This window comes from Salvelinus namaycush, chromosome 34 (genome assembly GCF_016432855.1).
Source record: "Salvelinus namaycush isolate Seneca chromosome 34, SaNama_1.0, whole genome shotgun sequence".
In the NCBI taxonomy this organism is placed as follows: Eukaryota; Metazoa; Chordata; class Actinopteri; order Salmoniformes; family Salmonidae; genus Salvelinus; species Salvelinus namaycush.
Genome location: NC_052340.1, coordinates 34,376,996 through 34,398,408, shown reverse-complemented (window position 1 = coordinate 34,398,408; position 21,413 = coordinate 34,376,996). Strand labels below are relative to the sequence as shown.

General features: G+C 45.6%; 1 protein-coding gene across 1 annotated transcript in view; it reads left to right on the top strand.

Annotated features, from left to right (window-relative positions):
• The window catches only part of LOC120028622 (phosphatidylinositol 4,5-bisphosphate 3-kinase catalytic subunit beta isoform-like), a 69,026-nt gene extending 51,901 nt beyond the window's left edge, over positions 1–17,125 (top strand). Inside the window, exons 5-24 of the mRNA XM_038973836.1 lie at positions 2,112–2,350; positions 5,577–5,759; positions 7,529–7,696; positions 8,735–8,824; positions 10,546–10,797; positions 11,034–11,130; positions 11,275–11,405; positions 11,501–11,551; positions 12,465–12,653; positions 12,866–12,987; positions 13,208–13,351; positions 13,971–14,070; positions 14,452–14,648; positions 14,765–14,874; positions 15,215–15,293; positions 15,850–16,017; positions 16,240–16,363; positions 16,466–16,611; positions 16,736–16,868; positions 16,988–17,125. Of these exons, the coding sequence (XP_038829764.1) occupies positions 2,112–2,350; positions 5,577–5,759; positions 7,529–7,696; positions 8,735–8,824; positions 10,546–10,797; positions 11,034–11,130; positions 11,275–11,405; positions 11,501–11,551; positions 12,465–12,653; positions 12,866–12,987; positions 13,208–13,351; positions 13,971–14,070; positions 14,452–14,648; positions 14,765–14,874; positions 15,215–15,293; positions 15,850–16,017; positions 16,240–16,363; positions 16,466–16,611; positions 16,736–16,868; positions 16,988–17,125 (2,861 nt within the window). The remainder of the gene's footprint in view (positions 1–2,111; positions 2,351–5,576; positions 5,760–7,528; positions 7,697–8,734; positions 8,825–10,545; positions 10,798–11,033; positions 11,131–11,274; positions 11,406–11,500; positions 11,552–12,464; positions 12,654–12,865; positions 12,988–13,207; positions 13,352–13,970; positions 14,071–14,451; positions 14,649–14,764; positions 14,875–15,214; positions 15,294–15,849; positions 16,018–16,239; positions 16,364–16,465; positions 16,612–16,735; positions 16,869–16,987) is intronic.
• The last annotated feature ends 4,288 nt before the right edge of the window (positions 17,126–21,413 follow it).

The following is a 21,413-nucleotide window of genomic DNA, read 5'->3' as shown; positions in this document are numbered from 1 at the left end:
GGGGTTTATCTAGTCTTCATATAGGGGTTTATTTAGTCTTCATATAGGGGTTTATTTAGTCTTCATATAGGGGTTTATTTAGTCTTCATATAGGGGTTTATCTAGTCTTCATATAGGGGTTTATCTAGTCTTCATATAGGGGTTTATTTAGTCTTCATATAGGGGTTTATTTAGTCTTCATATAGGGGTTTATCTAGTCTTCATATAGGGGTTTATCTAGTCTTCATATAGGGGTTTATCTAGTCTTCATATAGGGGTTTATCTAGTCTTCATATAGGGGTTTATTTAGTCTTCATATAGGGGTTTATTTAGTCTTCATATAGGGGTTTATCTAGTCTTCATATAGGGGTTTATCTAGTCTTCATATAGGGGTTTATCTAGTCTTCATATAGGGGTTTATCTAGTCTTCATATAGGGGTTTATCTAGTCTTCATATAGGGGTTTATCTAGTCTTCATATAGGGGTTTATCTAGTCTTCATATAGGGGTTTATCTAGTCTTCATATAGGGGTTTATCTAGTCTTCATATAGGGGTTTATTTAGTCTTCATATAGAGGTTTATTTAGTCTTCATATAGGGGTTTATTTAGTCTTCATATAGGGGTTTATTTAGTCTTCATAGAGGTTTATTTAGTCTTCATATAGGGGTTTATTTAGTCTTCATATAGGGGTTTATTTAGTCTTCATATAGGGGTTTATCTAGTCTTCATATAGGGGTTTATCTAGTCTTCATATAGGGGTTTATCTAGTCTTCATATAGGGGTTTATCTAGTCTTCATATAGGGGTTTATTTAGTCTTCATAAAGGGGTTTATCTAGTCTTCATATAGGGGTTTATCTAGTCTTCATATAGGGGTTTATTTAGTCTTCATATAGGGGTTTATTTAGTCTTCATATAGGGGTTTATCTAGTCTTCATATAGGGGTTTATCTAGTCTTCATATAGGGGTTTATTTAGTCTTCATATAGGGGTTTATTTAGTCTTCATATAGGGGTTTATCTAGTCTTCATATAGGGGTTTATCTAGTCTTCATATAGGGGTTTATTTCGTTCACATATAGTTGGGCGGTTGCGGATGGGTTATTAGCAATTGCGGGTGTGGGTGAACAAACAGCTGACCCACGCACTGCTATTACACACATATACACACACACACACACAGTCGTATTGGCCTGAGGGTGTGTGGGGACATAGATGGTAGGGGTCTATTGAGGTCCCCTAGGCTGCTGGCCAACCAGGCCTGTTCAGAGGGAATCAGTGATAGTAATTGAAGGAGACTCATCCCATGTTGATATTCTCCCTCTTGGCTCTGCTTTTGTCAGATGTGATCTGTAAAAGGCTTTTGTCAGTAAGCGGTACTCAAAACATCCCTCAGGCGCTGGCTAGCCACACACACACACACACACAAACACACACACTGAGGGAGTTCTGGCTAGCCACACACACACACACACACAAACACACACACTGAGGGAGTTCTGGCCAGCCACTCACACAGGAACACACAAGCTAATAATGCAGACCAGAGGCATCCTCTGAGAGCTGAGGGTCATATGAATGTTTAATGGTTTTAAATGTCAACATGTTTTTATCATCCAAAGCATTTGACGGCCCCAAAATACCGAGCTCTGTTCAACTAGTAGATATGATGAATTTAGGATCTAGATTTTATACCCAGTGACAGTTGTATTTCAGTGAAAACAGTAGGTTAGAGTTCAACACTGTTGAGATTGGATTGTCATTTGTAATCCCTCATAAACATGAATTGCTACTTGTTACCATGCCAGGTATGTGTCAGTCAGAGGGAGTGCATTAAACATGAATGGTAATGCCTTTTAATGCAGTGCCGTTAGACCCACTCATGCAGAGGTTTTACTGTTTTTTTACACACTGTAGTGCTCATGTCATTATGGTGTGTGTGTGGCCGCTCAGAACCTCTTACACCGTGCTTATATAGCTTAATGACTGCTCACGGGTGTTCACAAACAGAACACGATCAATAAAATACATCTTTGGTATAAAATGCTGTAAAACCTCTTGTGGCCTTGTTATGCACTCCCGATCACCTGCAAAGTCGTTATGCAATGCTTATAAAGCTTCATGAACCGTTCACAGGTCTCCACGAGCTGGACGCTCTGCAGGACCAGGAGGTGAAGGACTTCCGCAGTAAGATGTTCCGTATCAGCGAGGAGAAGATGCAGCGGGTACAGCTGATGACCTGGAGCGAGTGGCTGCAGGCCTGCTTCTCTCCGCAGCTGGAGCCAGGGGGAGGAGCCACAACCGACACAGACGGTGTCAACGACAAACAGGCCGAAGCCAGCCTCAAAGTCACCATGCACTTCGACCAGTCCCAGGTACCTAACAGTACACATTGGGAGCACAATATTTCCCATCAGAAATACACACACACTCAGAGAGTAACATATGCCCAACAATGGGGTGAATGTCGCTGTCTTCGAGTAGTCACATTTACAATACTACACACCCTCAGCTCTTATCAATCAATACATCGATCAAATTTATTTATAAATCCTTTTTTACATCAGATGTCACAAAGTGCTATACAGATGTCACAAAGTGCTATACAGCCTAAAACCCCAAACAGCAAGCAATGCAGATGTAGAAGCACGGTGGCTAGGAAAAACTCCCTAGAAAGGCAGGAACATAGGAAGAAACCTAGAGGAACCAGACTATGAGGGTTGGCCAGTCCTCTTCTGGCTGTGCCAGGTGGAGATTATAAGAGTACGTGGCCATTTAAGGCCAGATTGAACATCTTGAAGAACAAACGTTCATAGATGACCAGCAGGGTCAAATAATAATCAGTGGTTGTAGAGGGTGCAACAGGTCAGTACCTCAGGAGTAAATGTCAGTTCACTTCTCATAGCCAAGCATTCAGAGGTCGAGACAGCAGGTGCGAGAGAGAGGGGGAGAGACAGAGTTGAAAACAGCAGGTCAAGGTAGCAGGTCCGGTGAACAGGTCAGGGTTCCATAGCCGTAGGCAGAACAGTTGAAACTGGAGTAGCAGCACGACCAGGTGGACTAGGGACAGCAGGAGTCATCAGGCCAGGTAGTCCTGAGGCATGATCCTAGGGCGGGGGGATTTATACTACTATCTGTACTTACTGGTAGCACAGATGCTGTTTTATCCTTTCCTACACTTAAATTGCCTTTGCCTAACGATTGCATCTGAAGCTGTGCTTGCCACATAAGGTGATAGTTCTCCTGTATATTATGAGTATAGCGACTGCAATTAGATGGCATAGTGTTAATGTTACTACTTACAGTGGCTTGCAAAAGTATTCACCCCCTTGGCATTTTTCCTATTTTGTTGCCTTACAACCTAGAATTTGGGGGTTGTATCATTTGATGTACATAACATGCCTACCACTTTGAAAATGCAAAATATTTTTTATTGGGAAAAAAAACAAGAAAAACAGAACTTGAGCATGCAATTACAGCTGCAAGTCTCTTGGGGTATGTCTCTATAAGCTTGGCACATCTAGCCAATGGGATTTTTGCCCATTCTTCAAGGCAAAACTGTTCCAGCTCCTTCAAGTTGGATGGGTTCTGCTGGTGTACAGCAATCTTTAAGTCATACCACAGATTCTCAATTGGATTGAGGTCTGCCACCCATGCTTCACTGTGGGGATGGTGTTCTCTGGGTGATGCGAGGTGTTGTGTTGTGTCAGACATAGCGTTTTCCTTGATGGTCAAAAAGCTACATTTTAGTCTCATTTTACCAGAGTACCTTCTTCCATATGCCTTTTGGTGAACACCAAACGTGTTTTGCTTATTTTTTTAATTTTAAGCAATGGCTGTTTTTCTGGCCACTCTTCCGTAAAGCCCAGCTCTGTGGAGTGTATGGCTTAAAGTGCTCCTATGGACAGATACTCCAATCTCCGCTGTGGAGCTTTGCAGCTCCTTCAGAGTTATCTTTGGACTCTTTGTTGCATCTGATTAATGCCCTCCTTGCCTGGTCTGTGAGTTTTTGGTGGGTGGCCCTCTCTTGGTAGGTTTGTTGTGGTGCCATATTCTTTCTATTTTTTTTAAATAATGGATTTAATGGTGCTCTGTGGGATGTTCAAAGTTTGATTTTTTTTTTAAACCCAAACCTGATCTGTACTTCTCCACAACTTTGTCCCTGACCTGTTTGGAGAGCTCCTTGGTCTTCATGGTGCCGTTTGCTTGGTGGTGCCCCTTGCTTAGTGGTGTTGCAGACTCTGGGGCCTTTCAACTCAATATTAGGACGGTGCTCCTAGTGTTTGGTATACTCAGTAAGCTACAGACTAGTAAACAAACTCTCTCACACACAGATATTCTCCCTTCTTTTATCTCCTCTGTTGGCTGGCCCCTAATGGGACCGGGTGATGTGACTGAGCCAGACTGGCAGAGTGACGGCACTAAATGGGTCACCACCACCATCAGTCACAGTTCCATCCTCACTGAGACACTGAAGCCCCTGACACACACACACAAGCGCCTGACCAAAGGGCCTCTCCACTGATTGAAAACATGGAAAAAGAAGACATCTGAGGACGCTGACTCTGTATCGCTCGCTTGCCCTCCCTCCCACTCTCTCTCACTCACTCACAAACACACCTCTCACTATTAACTTCTCTACAAACTACTGTATGTTCTATCTGAAATAAGTGTGTGTAGATTCGGTGGCATTCACTAAATAAATCACTGGTAGTTATACATATGGAGTGTGCGACTCTTTTGTTTTTATAGATTCGGTGGCATGCCAACAAATGATCTCAGATCAACACACGCTAGGGTCACCACCACGCTAGGGTCACCACCACGCTAGGGTCATAGCCCACTGCACACTACATGGCCCAACCCCTTACCATCTGTGTTCTGTCCAGGTGGATGGTGTCAGGAAGTGGACCTTTTTATTGTCTAGTCTTGTTAACTCCATTGGTTGGTTGGCTTGGTTTTCAGTTGACTGAACAAACCCTTATTTTACTACTTGTTTACATGATATTTACTTGGACATTACATTGTAAAACAGCACTCATGCACTTGAAGCTACAAGGTGCTATAGTTACCATTTTACTTAAGGCAATTACCTGAAAGTACCCATAGTCACCAAAGTCCTAATGTATTGGCTGTAATGACAGTGTGAAATCATTTGAATAATTATTACCGCTCTATTTGGAACTTGACCACTCTGGGTGGTGTCACCATGGTGATGTGCAGTATGTGGTTGTCATAGCATTGTGAGTGGGTGAAGGCTGTGCCCTCACGACCAGGTTTGGCGCCAGACTGCAAGGCAGGTTGGGTAGGGGTGTGTGTGTTTCTCTGTCTGAATGCTCTGTAAGCCTTCGGTGTCTGTAAACCTTGCTGGGATTGTGTGTTAAACCTTGTCACACACTGCAGGATAATCTATATCCCTTTACCCCCCCCCCGTCTTTCTCTCTAATGTTATTTTACTGTTTTTCAACCCCCCTTTGTCCTCTCACCTCGCTATCATGAGATTTCACTTATATATAGAACATTTTAAGTACACCACCATGTCTCTGGTCTCTCTCTATTGTGTGTGTTGACGTTATTGAGGATAATGCTGTCTCCCTCCAGGACACAGCCAGTCTGAAGGTGTGGCCCAGCACCAGTCCCAGTGAGCTGATGGAACAGGCGTTGAGGAAATGGCTGACGACCCACGGCCCCGAGGAGGAGGGACGCCAGGCCGAGCAGTACGTTCTGAGGGTCAGCGATAAGCTGGAGTTCCTCTGTGGAGACCACCCCCTCATACAGTACAAGGTGACCCTTTACTCTTAGGCTCAACCTCAGTGCACACAGTGCAAAGGGACCCTAATGATGCCCTATGACCCCTTCACCTTTAACCCCCAAACCCTCTGTAGAGTGCTTTCTTACCATCAAACTGCTCCTTTTCTCATTCTCTTACCCTCTACATGTGCTGTGATGACCTCAACTCTCCTCTGACAGTGACCTTGTTTATCTCAACCATTCCTTAATCATTAATGTCATAACCGTAACGGTTAACGTTCCAAGGTCAGAGTGTGTAGGGAGTGGGTTTAGGAATGTCTCCTTGTGTTTAACCATAAATGAGACTCAGTGATCCAGAAACAGTCATCTGACTGTTGGCCTAATAACGCCTCATTAATAACACTGTCTTCCTGGAACACATTACTGTTACTCACAGACCTGGTATGTGTGCATGACTGAATCCATCTGTGTATGAGTGTGTGTGTGTGTGTCTGTGTTTCCGTGTGTGATGAAGCAGACTGTGACCATTACACCCTGCAGAAAAGGGTCCGGTCCTATCTGTGACCGTGTTTAGATCCAGGAACCATGTCTGTACATTAGATATGGGTTACCTTCCATCTGTGACCGTGTTTAGATCCAGGAACCATGTCTGTACATTAGATATGGGTTACCTTCCATCTGTGACCGTGTTTAGATCCAGGAACCATGTCTGTACATTAGATATGGGTTACCTTCCATCTGTGACCGTGTTTAGATCCAGGAACCATGTCTGTACATTAGATATGGGTTACCTTCCATCTGTGACCGTGTTTAGATCCAGGAACCATGTCTGTACATTAGATATGGGTTACCTTCCATCTGTGACCGTGTTTAGATCCAGGAACCATGTCTGTACATTAGATATGGGTTACCTTCCATCTGTGACCGTGTTTAGATCCAGGAACCATGTCTGTACATTAGATATGGGTTACCTTCCATCTGTGACCGTGTTTAGATCCAGGAACCATGTCTGTACATTAGATATGGGTTACCTTCCATCTGTGACCGTGTTTAGATCCAGGAACCATGTCTGTACATTAGATATGGGTTACCTTCCATCTGTGACCGTGTTTAGATCCAGGAACCATGTCTGTACATTAGATATGGGTTACCTTCCATCTGTGACCGTGTTTAGATCCAGGAACCATGTCTGTACATTAGATATGGGTTACCTTCCATCTGTGACCGTGTTTAGATCCAGGAACCATGTCTGTACATTAGATATGGGTTACCTTCCATCTGTGACCGTGTTTAGATCCAGGAACCATGTCTGTACATTAGATATGGGTTACCTTCCATCTGTGACCGTGTTTAGATCCAGGAACCATGTCTGTACATTAGATATGGGTTACCTTCCATCTGTGTGGCTGATTTCCTCTCTTTGACCTCTCATCGCTCCTCAGTTTTTTTTACTCTCCCTCTTCTGTCATCTCTTCAGAACATATAGGCTTGTCTGTCTCTGTCTGTCTGCGCACCATTCACATTTGTAAGGGACGGCAGGTAGCCTAGCGGTTAAGAGCGTTTGGCCAGTAACCGAAAGGTCGCTGGTTAGAATAAAAATGTAATTACGTGAAAAATCTGTCTGTGCCCTTGAGCACAAGGCACTCAACCCTAATTGCGACTGCCAGTCGCTCTAGATAAGAGCATCTGCTACATTACAAAAAAACATTTAAAAGAAATTCAGTTTGGATGTGTGTGCACCAAAGACTGCATACAGAATAGTACTTTCTGTGTGTTAACATGTCTTCTCCTCTCTGTCCCAGTACATCAAAGCCTGTCTCCAGGCGAAGGAGTGTCCCCACCTGACCCTAGTCCAGGTCAGCACAGTCCAGGCCATGTTCGAGAAGGAGATCTCGGCCATCGGAGCTGTGGTCAACCGCAAGAGCTCCAACCCCCCCTTACCACTGCCTCCCAAGAGGAGGGGACCCTCGGTCAGTCACACTCTCTGTGTGTGTGTGTGTAGTAGGTGTGTGTGTGTGTGTGTGTGTAGTAGGTGTGTGTGTGTGTAGTAGGTGTGTGTGTGTGTAGTAGGTGCATGTTTGTGAGCATTTTCTCCAGACATTGCTAGCCGCTCTTAGCAGCTGCACTCTGACGTCATTCTGACGTTCCGTCTGGTTCTAAAGGCCAGGTGCAGTTTAATTGCTCATTAGAGCCTAATTGCCAAGGTACCATGACGACTGTCCCACAGTGACAGGTGACATTGGACAGTAAATGACACACCTGTCAGTCAATGGTTCAAATGTCAATCATTACAACTAAATGTCAACATCAACAAGACTCTATCTATCTGATCTGAAAAGAAGAAAGACTGTGGTCAGACAGTGATGTCTTGTGGTAGTTGAGCCATTGACAGAAGGAGAAGTGAGTAGGACTTGAAGCACAACAGGCCTGTATACCCAGCAGCTCTCCAGGAGGGTAGAGCTTTGTTCTAGGTAGTGAGGAGAGGTTGAGAGGATCGACTGTTCATGTGGTGGTGTACTCTAGTCAGACGTTACAAAAATATACATGTACTCCTCTGTCGCATAGGCACTCACCTAAATACACACACTGATACACAGTACATATGCTTAAATTCAAAAACACTCTTGTTCACACACACAAACACACTTACAAAAACATTACTTTCATTTACACACACACACACACACACACACACACACACACACACAGGAAGTGTGCTGCTTATTCATGTTTGTGGTCTGTAGTTGAGGGCCAGTCATGTGGAGTGTTTTTCCTGCTGTGCTGACCTTGGCAAGTCTACTCTGCTTGACAACAGTGTGACTCACCCTTCAGTGTATGTGTGTTTGATATTCCTACAGTAAAGTATACTCTGTTCCTTGCTTACTCATGAAAATATTTATCTCCTCTGATACTCTACTTTCCTCTTCCCTCTGTTCCGCTCCTTCTCTCTCTCCTCTTTCCTCTGTTACTCGCCTCTCTTTCCTCTGTTACTTTGCTTCTCTCTCTAGCAAGTGAATACGTGTGTATGGGAGGTGTCTAACCAGTTTAAGATCGTCCTAATCAAAGGCAGCAAGGTGAACGCTGAGGAGACGGCCAAGGTAACCACTGATGATGATTACTTGATAGCAAACCTGGAATTTATGTTACATTTTTACTGTTTGCTCTGGGATGTACAGTTGAAATCGAAGTTTACATACACCTTAGCCAAATACATTTAAACTCAGTTTTTCACAATTCCTGACATTTAATCCTAGTAAAAATTCCCTGTCTTAGGTCAGTTAGGATCACCACTTTATTTTATGAATGTGAAATGTCAGAATAATAGTAGAGCGAATTAATCCAGCTTTTATTTCTTTCATCACATTCTCAGTGGGTCAGAAGTTAACATACACTCAATTAGTATTTGGTAGCATTGCCTTTAAATTGTTTAACTTTGGTCAAATGTTTCGGGTAGCCTTCCACAAGCTTCCCACAATAAGTTGGGTGAATTTTGGCCCATTCCTCCTGACAGAGCTGGTGTAAGTGAGTCAGGTTTGTAGGCCTCCTTGCTCGCACACGCTTTTTCAGTTATGCCCACAAATTTTCTATAGGATGGAGGTCAAGGGTTTGTGATGGCCACTCCAATACCTTGACTTTGTTGTCCTTAAGCCATTTTGGCACAACTTTGGAAGTATGCTTGGGGTAATTGTCCATTTGGAAGACCCATTTGCGACCATGCTTTAACTTCCTGACTGATGTCTTGAGATGTTGCTTCAATATATCCACATAATTTTCCGCCCTCATGATGCCATCTATTTTGTGAAGTGCACCAGTCCCTCCTGCAGCAAAGCACCCTCACAACATGATGCTGCCACCCACGTGCTTCACGGTTTGGATGGTGTTCTTCGGCTTGCAAGCCTCCCCCTTTTTCCTCCAAACATAACCATGGTCATTATGGCCAAACAGTTCTATTTTTGTATGATTTTGTACGAAAAGTACGATCTTTGTCACGATGTGCAGTTGTAAACCATAGTCTGGCTTTTTTATGGTGGTTTTGGAGCAGTGGCTTCTTCCTTGCTGAGCGGCCTTTCAGGTTCTGTCGATATAGGACTCGTTTTACTGTGGATATAGATGCTTTTGTACCGGTTTCCTCCAGCATCTTCACGAGGTCCTTTGCTATTGTTCTGGGATTGATTTGCACTTTTCGCACCAAAGTACATTCATCTCTAGGAGACAGAACGCATCTCCTTCCTGAGCTGTATGATGGCTGCGTGGTCCCATGGTGTTTATACTTGCGTACTATTGTTTGTACAGATGAACGTGGTACCTTCAGACGTTTGGAAATTGCTCCCAAGGATGAATCAGACTTGTGGAGGTCTACAATTTTTTTTCTGAGGTCTTGGCTGTTTTCGTTTGATTTTCCCATGATGTCAAGCAAAGAGGCACTGAGTTTGAAGGTAGGCCTTGAAATACATCCACAGGTACCTCCAATTGACTCAAATTATGTCAATTAGCCTATCAGAAGCTTCTAAAGCTATGACATAATTTTCTGGAATTTTCCAAGCTGTTTAAAGTTGTGATGGTGAAATAATCTGTCTGTAAACAATTGTTGGAAAAATGACTTGTGCCATGCACAAAGTAGATGTCCTAACTGACTTGCCAAAACTATAGTTTGTTAACAAGGATGTTGTGGAGTGGTTGAAAAACAAGTTTTAATGACTCCAACCTAAGTGTATGTAAACTTCCGACTTCAACTGTATTTATAACCCATGGACAGTAGAGCCCTGTTAGCGCTCACTATGATCCTGTTATGGTGAAGTAAACCCCTCTCTCTTTTCAGGTCCAGGTACGCGCAGGCTTGTTCCATGGCACAGAGCTGCTGTGTAAACCAGCGGTGAGCAGCGAGAGCAGCGGACGCTCCGAACACGTGTGGAACCTCCCGCTAGAGTTCGACATTACCGTGAGCGACCTGCCGCGCATGGCCCGCCTCTGCTTTGCCGTCTACGCCGTCATGGACAAGGTCAAGAAGCAGAAGTCCACTAAGAACGCCCACATCAACAAGTACCAGACCATCCGCAAGTCTGGCAAAGTGGTATGACACACACACAAAGCACAGGCATGCGCGTGCGCACACACACATACAGATATTTATCTCTGTCCTCTCCTCTCTCTCTCTTCTCTCTTCTCTCTCTTCTCTCTTCTCTCTTCTCTCTCTCTCTCTCTCTCCTCTCCTCTCCTCTCCTCTCCTCTCCTCTCCTCTCCTCTCCTCTCCTCTCCTCTCCTCTCCTCTCCTCTCCTCTCTTCTCTCTCTCCTTCCCCCCCCCCCAGCACTACCCTGTAGCCTGGGTGAACACCATGGTGTTTGACTATAAAGGACAGCTGAAGACTGGAGATATCATCCTTCACAGCTGGTCTTCCTTTCCTGGTGAGCACACACACCCTCATGCACTTTACAAACACTTGAATTAACCAATACACACTCACACCTACACACACTTCTGAAACTCACCTACATACTTATACACTAAATGTTAGTGGCATTTCTGAGTGATTTTTCTGTGTCCCCCAGATGAACTTGAAGAGATGCTGAACCCCATAGGAACCATCCAGACCAACCCTTACACTGAGAACACTACAGCACTCCACATCCACCTCCCTGACTACAACCCTCACACCATCCTTTTCCCCCCCTTCGACAAGGTGAGGACACACACACACTGACCTATTCAAACATGCTTATCATTATGAAGTATTTTGACCACTGATGTGGATGTGTGTGTGGTCTACCTCTGCAGATTCTGGAGAAAGCTGCAGAGATCGCCGGGTCAAGCGACTGCTTGCCCATGGTACTGTCGTGAGTTCCAACAACTCAAACACTTACACACATACATATGTACTTCACACACAAGTGCTCCCTTTACTCCAGAGCAGCAGGCGCCAGGCATGTTGCAAGCATTTCTAGGACAGAAAGCAGACACCAAATGTGTCAGAGGGGAGGATATTGCTATGACTGGTTTCCAGGGCAACCCTGATCCAGGGTGGTGTTGGCAGGCTGGTGCACTATCACAATAGTGTCTCTCGGAGGAATCTGAGGCTAAGATCAGCCCTCCTGTTCCACAGACACACACACACACACACACACACAGAGAGACACACACACACAGTCTTGTACAGCTAACCTTGTGGGGACACACAATTCAGTCCCATTCAAAATCCTATTTTTCCTTACCTGTACTCTTACCCTAACCGTAACCCTAACCTAAAAATCGAACCTTAACCCTAGCTCTTAACCTTTAACATAATTCTAACCCTAACACAAATTCTAACCCTAAACTCCCTAGAAATAGCATTTGACCTTGTGGGGACCAACAAAATCACCCACCCTAAAGCCCCTGTGGAACAGGACACACAGTTATGTAACACCGTGTGAAGCAGAGGGCTTGCCAAAACATGTCCCTTGCAGGGAGGTGTGTGTGTGGTGGAGGTTTTCTTACGGTCTCAAGCTTCGAGCTCTTATTCTGTCGACTAACAATGTTTCATTGTTGATCCACAAAGCAATCAAACATGCATGCAAGTACAGATCTATTTGTATTTATCTGATGGTGGAAAGGATTACATGCAGTGTACTCTGATTCCAGATCTGTGGTTAATGGTGACTGCTACCTTTAGCACCCCTTGCTACTCCTCTGTACGTAATGTGATTTCTTACCCTGTGCTGCCACCTAGAGGTGACTGACCACCTCTGCTGTTTCCCCACAGGGCCGAGGCGGTAAGAAGTTCCACATTGAGCTGAAGGAGATCATGGAGAGGGACCCTCTGTCCCAGCTGTGTGAGAACGAGAAGGACCTCATCTGGACACTACGCTACGACTGCATGGAGAACTTCCCCCAGTCACTGCCCAAACTGCTGCTCTCCGTCAAGTGGAGCAAACATGAGGACATGGCCCAGGTACATACTGTGCCACATGAACCTGTCTTGTTTATTGATAGTGTTTTTTAACACACTCAATTTCTTCTCAAGGGCAATAAACTAGTGTGCCTCAATGGTCAGATCCTAAATGAACCCCTAGCCCATACCACTATGCCCCTCATCAGTCCCCTTCAAATATCTGCTGTGCTCCTGTATTGGTTATTAATCATAGTGAATGATCGGTCTCTCAGCTTCAGGCCTTGCTGCAGATCTGGCCCAAGCTGAGTCCCAGGGACGCTCTGGAGCTGCTTGACTTTAACTACCCAGACCAGTACGTCAGAGAGTACGCTGTGGGCTGCCTGAGGGATATGAGGTAGTCCACACACTCACATACATGCTCACATACACGCTCACACATACAAATGCACACATTCCTATTCCTAGTTCACTTACTGTTGTAATGTCTTACTCACTATCTCTTCTTCTCCCCCCTCTCTCTTTTTCTCTCACCCCCTCTTCTGCTCCTGCTCTCCACCCTCTTCCTCTCTCTTTTCCTCTCACCCCTTTTCTGCCCCCTGCTCTCCCCCTCCCAGTGATGAGGAGTTGTCTCAGTACCTGCTCCAGCTGGTCCAGGTGTTACGTTATGAACCCTACTATGACTGTGCGCTCACCCGCTTCCTGCTGAACAGAGCCCAGTGCAACCGCAACATAGGACACTTCCTCTTCTGGCATCTCAGGTGAGAGAGAGCCATGTGCACGTGGTGTGTACATGAAAGATAATGTGTGTAAGTGTGTGTGTGTGTGTAAGGGTGTGTGTGTGTGTGTAAGGGTGTGTGTGTGTGTGTAAGGGTGTGTGTGTGTGTGTGTGTGTGTGTGTAAGGGTGTGTGTGTGTGTAAGGGTGTGTGTGTGTGTAAGGGTGTGTGTGTGTGTAAGGGTGTGTGTGTGTGTAAGGGTGTGTGTGTGTGTAAGGGTGTGTGTGTGTGTAAGGGTGTGTGTAAGGGTGTAAGGGTGTGTGTAAGGGTGCGTGTGTGTGTAAGGGCGTGTGCGCGTGTGTAAGGGTAAGGGTGTGTGTAAGGGTGCGGGTGTGTGTAAGGTTGCGTGCGTGTGTGTGTGTGTGTATGTAAGGGTGCGTATGGGTGCGTGTGTGTGTAAGGGTGCGTGTAAGGGTGTGTGTGTGTGTGTAAGTAAGGGTGCGCACGCGTGTGTGTGTGTAAGGGTGTAAAGATTCAAAATACATTTTCCTCTACACAGGCTGTATTTTTTTGGTGGTGTGTGTTCCGTGAGGTCATGTGCATTAACCCACCCCAGGTATGACTGTCACTGTAACTGTAGGGTGACTGTGCTGCCCCCTGTAGGTCAGAGATGCACATGCCAGCCGTCGCTGTCCAGTTCTCTCTCATTCTGGAGGCTTACTGTCGCGGCAGCATCCCACACATTGAGGTCCTGAAGAAACAGGTAAGGACCCCGACACGGGCGTGCTCACGCCTTGACTCCAACCTTAACCTGTGAATGAATCACTACAGTACATCTAATTCTGTCACCACCTCTAATTCTATAGTTTCCCTTCAGTTCAGAATGGGGTTATTTATAAAGAAGTCAGATGACAGCAGCCTGACTTCTGACCTCTACTGCTTCCTGTTCACTGCTCTCCATCCCTTCTCTCCTTCCTGTTTTGGAATTAGCTACCACACTGTGGGATGTTTCAGGAAGCCCATGCTGTCATGCGTAGCATCTGTGTCGGATTTGAAAGGCAATACAGCAGTGGTGTAATTTCATAATTATTACATCGCGTTGCTTCTATGTTGTAACCACATTCCGCCCCCTCTCTACATTTAGGTGGAGGCTCTGAGCAAGCTGAAGTCTGTAAATGAGCTGATCAAGCTGGGCACCATCAAGAACGCCCGCAGTAAGACTAAGGAGGCAATGCTCACCAAAGAGGCCATGATGACTTGTCTGAGACAAAGTGGCTACACAGAGACCCTCTCTGACCTGCACTCTCCTCTCAACCCCAGTGTCCTGCTCTCTGGAATCAAGTAAGGGCCAGGGGGAGAGGGTTAGATGGGAGTGGAGAGGGGGATGTGGATGACTATGATTTGACTCTCTCTCTTGCTCTATTTTTTGCTTTTCTCCCCTCTTTCAACCCTGCCAGTGTGGAGAAATGTCGGTACATGGACTCTAAGATGAAGCCTCTGTGGATCGTCTACAACAACAAGCTGCTGGGGGGAGACACCCTGGGAATCATCTTCAAGAATGGAGATGGTACAAGGGGGTTGGATCTAACATTAACATGTTAGTCATTTAGCAGACGCTCTTATCCAGAGAGACTTACATGAGCAATTAGGATTAAGTGCTTTGCTCAAGGAGACATCAACCAATTTTTCACCTAGTCAGCTGGGGGATTCGAACCAGCGACCTTTCAGTAAATGGCCCAATGCCCTTAACCGCTAGGCTACCATCCTCTAAGAGATGAAATGTAAGATCACTAAAGTTCAGGGGGAGAGAGCGAGGGAAGAATAGTGAGGTCAAGATGGAGGGATGTGTATTATGGAAGGTGATTTGAAGCTGGAAGGATGAATGAAAGACTCATCTCTCTTTCCAGACCTGAGACAAGACATGTTGACACTGCAGATCTTGAGGTTGATGGACCTGCTATGGAAGGAGGCCAATCTGGACCTTAGGTGTGTATATTAATGTAAAAGGTGTGTGTCCTCAGTCAGAATCTGTCAGTAAGGCTTGTTTGTTCCTGTTCTCTGTAGGGAAGCTGTGTTGGGGGGGAGGGACCCTTAATCACCCCCTGCTAGCCTGACCTCTAACCTCCCCACATCCCTACCCCCAGAATCACACACCCACTACCCGCTTCTCATCCTAATCAAATCCACATACACTAGCGCTCGCTCTCATACTCTAACACACACACACACACACACACACACACACACACACACACACACACACAGTCTAACACATCTGGAGCTGAGCAGTGTGTGGGATTGTTTTGACAGTTGAGCTGGGGGGCAGGCTGTTAGGTTACAGGGACAAGGGTTCAGAGAGCAGAAGGAGCTCTGCAGAGAGGATCATAAAACCACTGTGATGTGTTGTTTGGAGTGTGATCATGTGTACGTTCTGGTCACGTGCTGAGACAGAGCCGGGGAAAGGAAACAACATGGAGATAATTATAGGGTGCATCTCAATGGTGTTGATGATGATTCATTGGAACAAAATGTGTCTGTGCAGAATCGTGCCTTACGGTTGCCTAGCGACTGGTGACCGGTCAGGGCTGATCGAGGTGGTGTCGTCGGCGGATACCATCGCCAACATCCAGCTGACCAGTAGCAACGTGGCGGCCGCCGCAGCCTTCAACAAGGATGCACTGCTCAACTGGCTCAAAGAGAAGAACTCTGGGTAAGACCACACTTTGCCAACGGGTTTGTTTGTTTCTTACACCAGGGCTCTTTCTCAATGTGACTTTCCAAAAGTTCTATGTATTACTGACCTATTTCATAGATATGTAACTGTATGTATATAACAGGCAACATGTTAGTGAGTTGCTATGCTTTGGCGGTGCAAACCCAGTGAAAGATCCCACTTGGCCAACACTTTATTTTGTGTTTGTGTACTATGCAGAGATGCTCTGGAGAAGGCGATCGAGGAGTTCACCCTGTCATGTGCAGGCTACTGCGTGGCCACCTACGTCCTGGGGATCGGTGACCGTCACAGTGACAACATCATGGTCCGCAGCACTGGACAGGTGGGTAGAGGTGCTCCCCTGTACGACAGGCTAAATCACAGAGGTTCATTTATGGAGTCTTTTAATGGAATCAAGTTCTTACATTGTGTGTGTGTGTCTCAGCTCTTCCACATAGACTTTGGGCATATCCTGGGGAACTTCAAGTCCAAGTTTGGCATCAAGAGGGAACGCGTCCCCTTCATCCTGACCCATGACTTCATCCACGTCATCCAACAGGGAAAGACGGGCAACACTGAGAAGTTTGGCAGGTGAGCTTCTGTCTCCTTTCACTACTCAGGTGATCCAGGCCGGGAACACTATCTGTTGCCTAGCTTTTATCATTTATCTACTTGAGTAAATGTATTGTGAACTGAATGTGTGTGTTGTGCCTAGTTTCCGTAATTACTGTGAACAGGCCTACCTGATTCTGAGGCGGAATGGGAACCTCTTCATCACCCTGTTTGCCCTCATGCTGACTGCTGGACTGCCAGAGCTCACCTCTGTCAAGGATATCCAGTACCTTAAGGTAATTCACACACGCACTATATAGTTGGCCATGTCACATGGGCTACAGTTTACATGTGCTACAGAAGTAATGTGTGTTATGATAAGAGTAGTTAAGTCTCCTCCCCTTCTCCCCTGTAGGACTCTCTGGCCCTGGGGAAGACCGACGACGAGGCACTGAAACACTTCCGCCAGAAGTTTGACGAGGCACTGAGAGAGAGCTGGACCACCAAAGTCAACTGGATGGCCCACAACGTGGTCAAGGACAACCGCTCCTAGAACAGACAGACATCCTGAAGCTGGAGGGTTAAAGGTCAGGGGTTAGGAGGGTCTGAGGTCTATCCAGGGCTGGGACAACTGTGATTGAGGGGGCTAAGGTGTTGCTAAGGGGTGAAGACCAGACAGGACTGGACTTGGGGCCTTAAAGAAGGGAACCTAGAAGACCATCTTAAACACACATGCTCTTACAGGCTAAAATCCCCCTCCCTTTGCCTTTCCTCTGGCTTTTGAAGCTGCTGTGTGCCTCCAGCCAGTCAAGCAATCCCATTGTCTCTCCCTGGTCTTGTGACATATATTTGTGGGTAATGTGGTTGCGTGTTTTGCACTCGCTCAGTGAGAGTCAGAGCCCAACACCTGAGCAATAGTGTGGCCTCTCCGACCCCCCCCTTCCCCCCCCTCATTGTAAATGGACCCCCCCCATGGAGCCAGAACTAGACTGAACTAATGAGGAAGGGGACAGGGGTGGTTGCACCCACCTATCAGGAGGACTTCTGATCTGCCTTGTGTTGGACTTAAAGGGAGAGGTCAGGGTTGACCACACCCACTCCAGGCCTTGCACCAGACAGTTTGATTGACAGCACACGTAAAGACTGGGTGTGTAAAGACTGGGTGTGTAAAGACTGGGTGTGTAAAGACTGAGGACCAAAGCGGCTCACCCGCGTGTCTTTAAATGACACCAAAACGTGCACATGGCCAGAGGAAGTGGGTCTTATTGGACTTATCCTCACAAGGCCTCCAGTTCATCTTGAAAGTGTGCCTAAAAACTGGAACAGATTATCTTTTAGTTTTTTCCCATGTTTTATTTTATTGCCATTTAAGATTTAATTATATCTAAGATGTTTAAGATGTATATGTGCCAGACTACTAGAGAGAGAAAAGAGAGAGAGACCCTCTGATCCTGTGGTCTTGAGAAACGGAGTCACTCATGACCAAATTCTGTGGACGCCTCCTCCCGACAGCTAAACAAAAGTTTATGTGCAGGTTTTTCAACTTTACGCACTCCGCTGTCCCCTCCTAGTAGCTAGCTAGTTATTTCCCTCGTTGTAACCTTAACAGAACTGCGGGAAAGCAGTGCTCAGCATGCTGGGGCAAAGAACACTGTGTAACACAGATTTGGCGTGCATGCTGTACGCTCCACACTGAATAGACCATCCCGGTGACATCCAGATGGTTACCAATATTATAATAGTTCTCATGAAGGCTGCTATCCTACTTGGAATAAAACAAACTCTAGGGAAAGATTTGGCCGAGTTAACATTCGCCGATTGATTTGATGGTTTTGCTTTAGGGAAGAGGCATCCATGGGGGTGGGGCGGTTCAATTTGGTCACGCAGCTTCTGCCTTTGAGAAAAGGGGTGAATTGGACCATCAAACACTGGCACCATTTTAAAGAAAGGAGGGAGGGAAAGAAAGCTTAAAATGTTTCTAAAACTTTATTTTGTGTTCCTGCTTTGGAATGTGGATGTAACATTCCTGTGTTCCATTTTATCAAATCATGGTTGTTTTTGGGCAAACAGAACAGGCACAAAGGGTGAGTCATCACCACACTACCCCATAGAGGTATTATCACTACCCCATAGAGGTATTATCACTACCCCATAGAGGTATTATCACTACCCCGTAGAGGTATTATCACTATCCCACACTACCCCATGTCTTAGACAGACTTGCCTAAGGATGCCAGAACTAGTCTTTCAAAGCACAAAACTGCTCACATGATAACCACAATGAAAGAACTCACTAAGAAATAACTGAAGCATGTAACTAAAATGCCTTTTAGGACCAAAACAAAGAGAGAACTTTGTCGTTTTAGGTTTGTTTTGACTGTTTTTAATAATCTGTTCAAAAATCGAATGTTTGTGTGAAAAATGTGTCTTTTTTTTTTTTTACAAGTATTTGTTTTTTAGATCAGCTGAAATGGGCAGAGTTTAGGACCTGTGGGAGGGGTTTGCCAGCAGAAGGCGTAACACTGCGATTCAAAGCTACTTCCTGGGTTTGTCATGAGGGGCTCTTCCAGTATCTGCGTTTTGATTTTGTGCAATATCTGTATAGGAGTCTACATGTATATTATGTAAATGAACCCTTGGGCCCTAATGCCTGAGGCTATAATGGTTGTCACTGTGGGTTAATGTGTATTGCTGCTGTATTTCTCACCGCTAGCCTTCTTAAGTTTCTCAGACACTGAATATTGTCAAATGTACAGGCTTTAATGGTTTTGCAGTTTTTTGTTTTCATATGAGTTTTATTAAAGTTATTTTCCATCTAACTGCATTTTTCTTTTGTAATACATTTTTGTGTGTTTGCGCGGGTGCGAACGTGCGTGTGTGCCCCTTCAATCACTGCAGTGCCAGCGAGTCTGTGTATAAGATGTGGTATATTTGCATAACAACTTGGCAGTGCACAGGGACGAGCACAGATTTGATCCCTGTGGCTATGGCACTGTGATGAATACAGATTGACTCCAGGCCCAGAGAGCCTGCATTCTTTCCACTGTGGTTGTGTGAGTGAAGGAGGGAGAGCACAGTGGGGCCCAGCTCTGCTCTGCTGGAGGGGACCAACATGCCTCTCTACTGATGGCATGTGGTGGTGATGCCATACATGGTGGAGTAGCCAATAACCCTTATTGCCAGGTTATGGATCCTGAATAGAACTTGGTTGTGGGTCAACAACAGGTCACAGTGCCATGTAGCTGTTAATAACTGCAAATGCCATGATTGATAGGTTGTTGTTTCTCTGCGAAAGGTGTCAGTGGGTATCTTGGCAACCTCCTATGAGCTGTCAAGTTGAACACAAGCTTGTTTTATCGGGTCAAAAGTGATAACTGAAGGGAAAGAAATGCATGTGCAAGTGTGAAAATGAAGTGATATAATTACATACAGCTTGTTCCAAGTCAGCAACACTCATTGACTCAACTACTACATGTGCTGTCATCTTTGATTGCAATGGCTAATTATGGTGCATTTATGGAATAACTACCATTCTATTATTTCCCCAGCACTCTAGCTTGGGTAATAGTTGTTTACTTCAAGAACTCTGAATTAAAAAGGGGAATGGGTGGGTGGATAGCCCCTTCCTCCCCTATTCAATTTTCTTCCTACACAATTTTGTGTGTTTGTCCCCTATTCTCTGTCTGCAGTTGAAATAACTGGTCTTTTATATTGCTCTGTTTCCAGTGGCACTGATGGAGGCCCACTCACTCTGTTTGAATCTTCCTCCGGTACCATATTCACGTCATAACACAGCTGTAGGTCACTCTTGATGTCAGTGAAGGCCAAACAGGTTGTTGTCAGAGGGCCTGTCTATCTTTCTCCTATGTATCCAAACCTTGTTCAAAGTTGACAATCAGGTAAATGACTGTAGTCCGAGCAGACCGTGTTGACCTCCGTGAATACCAAACAGGTCATTAACGGCCTTAAACCCGGACATTAGTGAATGTAACAAGCCAGAGAAGCAGATACTGGGTGTCTAATAATCACAAGCCATGAGATGTGTGTTTGTGGCGTTTGGCCAGTGACTCACGCTTGACACCAACTTCCTTTTCAATGTCCACCACCGTTGAATGGTAATGGGGTTAGAGCCCTCGATCTTGGTCTCCTGGGTACGTAAGAGGCTTGTTTGATATTGAGTGTTTTCCTGCCTTCTGTAGATCTGTGTGCAACGTGTCTGTTATGGTCTATGATAGCCTATCGGGAGGAGGTCAGAGACCTGGCAGTGTGGTGCCAGGACAACAACCTCTCCCTCATTGTCATCGAGACGAAGGAGCTGATCGTGGACTACAGGAAACGGATGGTCGAGCGCGCCCCCATCCAAGTGGGGCTGTAGTGGAGCGGGTTGAGAGCTTAAAAAAATGCCCTAAATTAAATTTGTCAATCAACTAATACCCTTGTTGATACATGTGGAAGGGTATGGTCCACAAGTTGCGATATTAGAAAATGAAGGGTACTGGAATAGAAGGGTATCTATTAGTCAGCAGGTAGCCTGGCGTGTAGGAGCGTTGGGCCAGTTACCGGAAGGTTGCTGGATCGAATCCCGGAGCAGCCAAGGTAAAAATCTGTTCTGCCCTTGACCAAGGCAGTTAACCTCCCGGGGATGTCTATTAAGGCAGCCCCCAGCACCTCTCTGACTCACAGGAGTTGGGTTAAATACGGAAGACACATTTTGGTTGAAAGCAGTCAGTTGTGCAACGGACTAGGTATCCCCTTTTCCCATTGCTATGTTATGACTTCCAGGAATGACCAGCAGAGGGAGCCAAGGAAGCTACTTATTTAGTCCTCTTCCAGTAACAGGA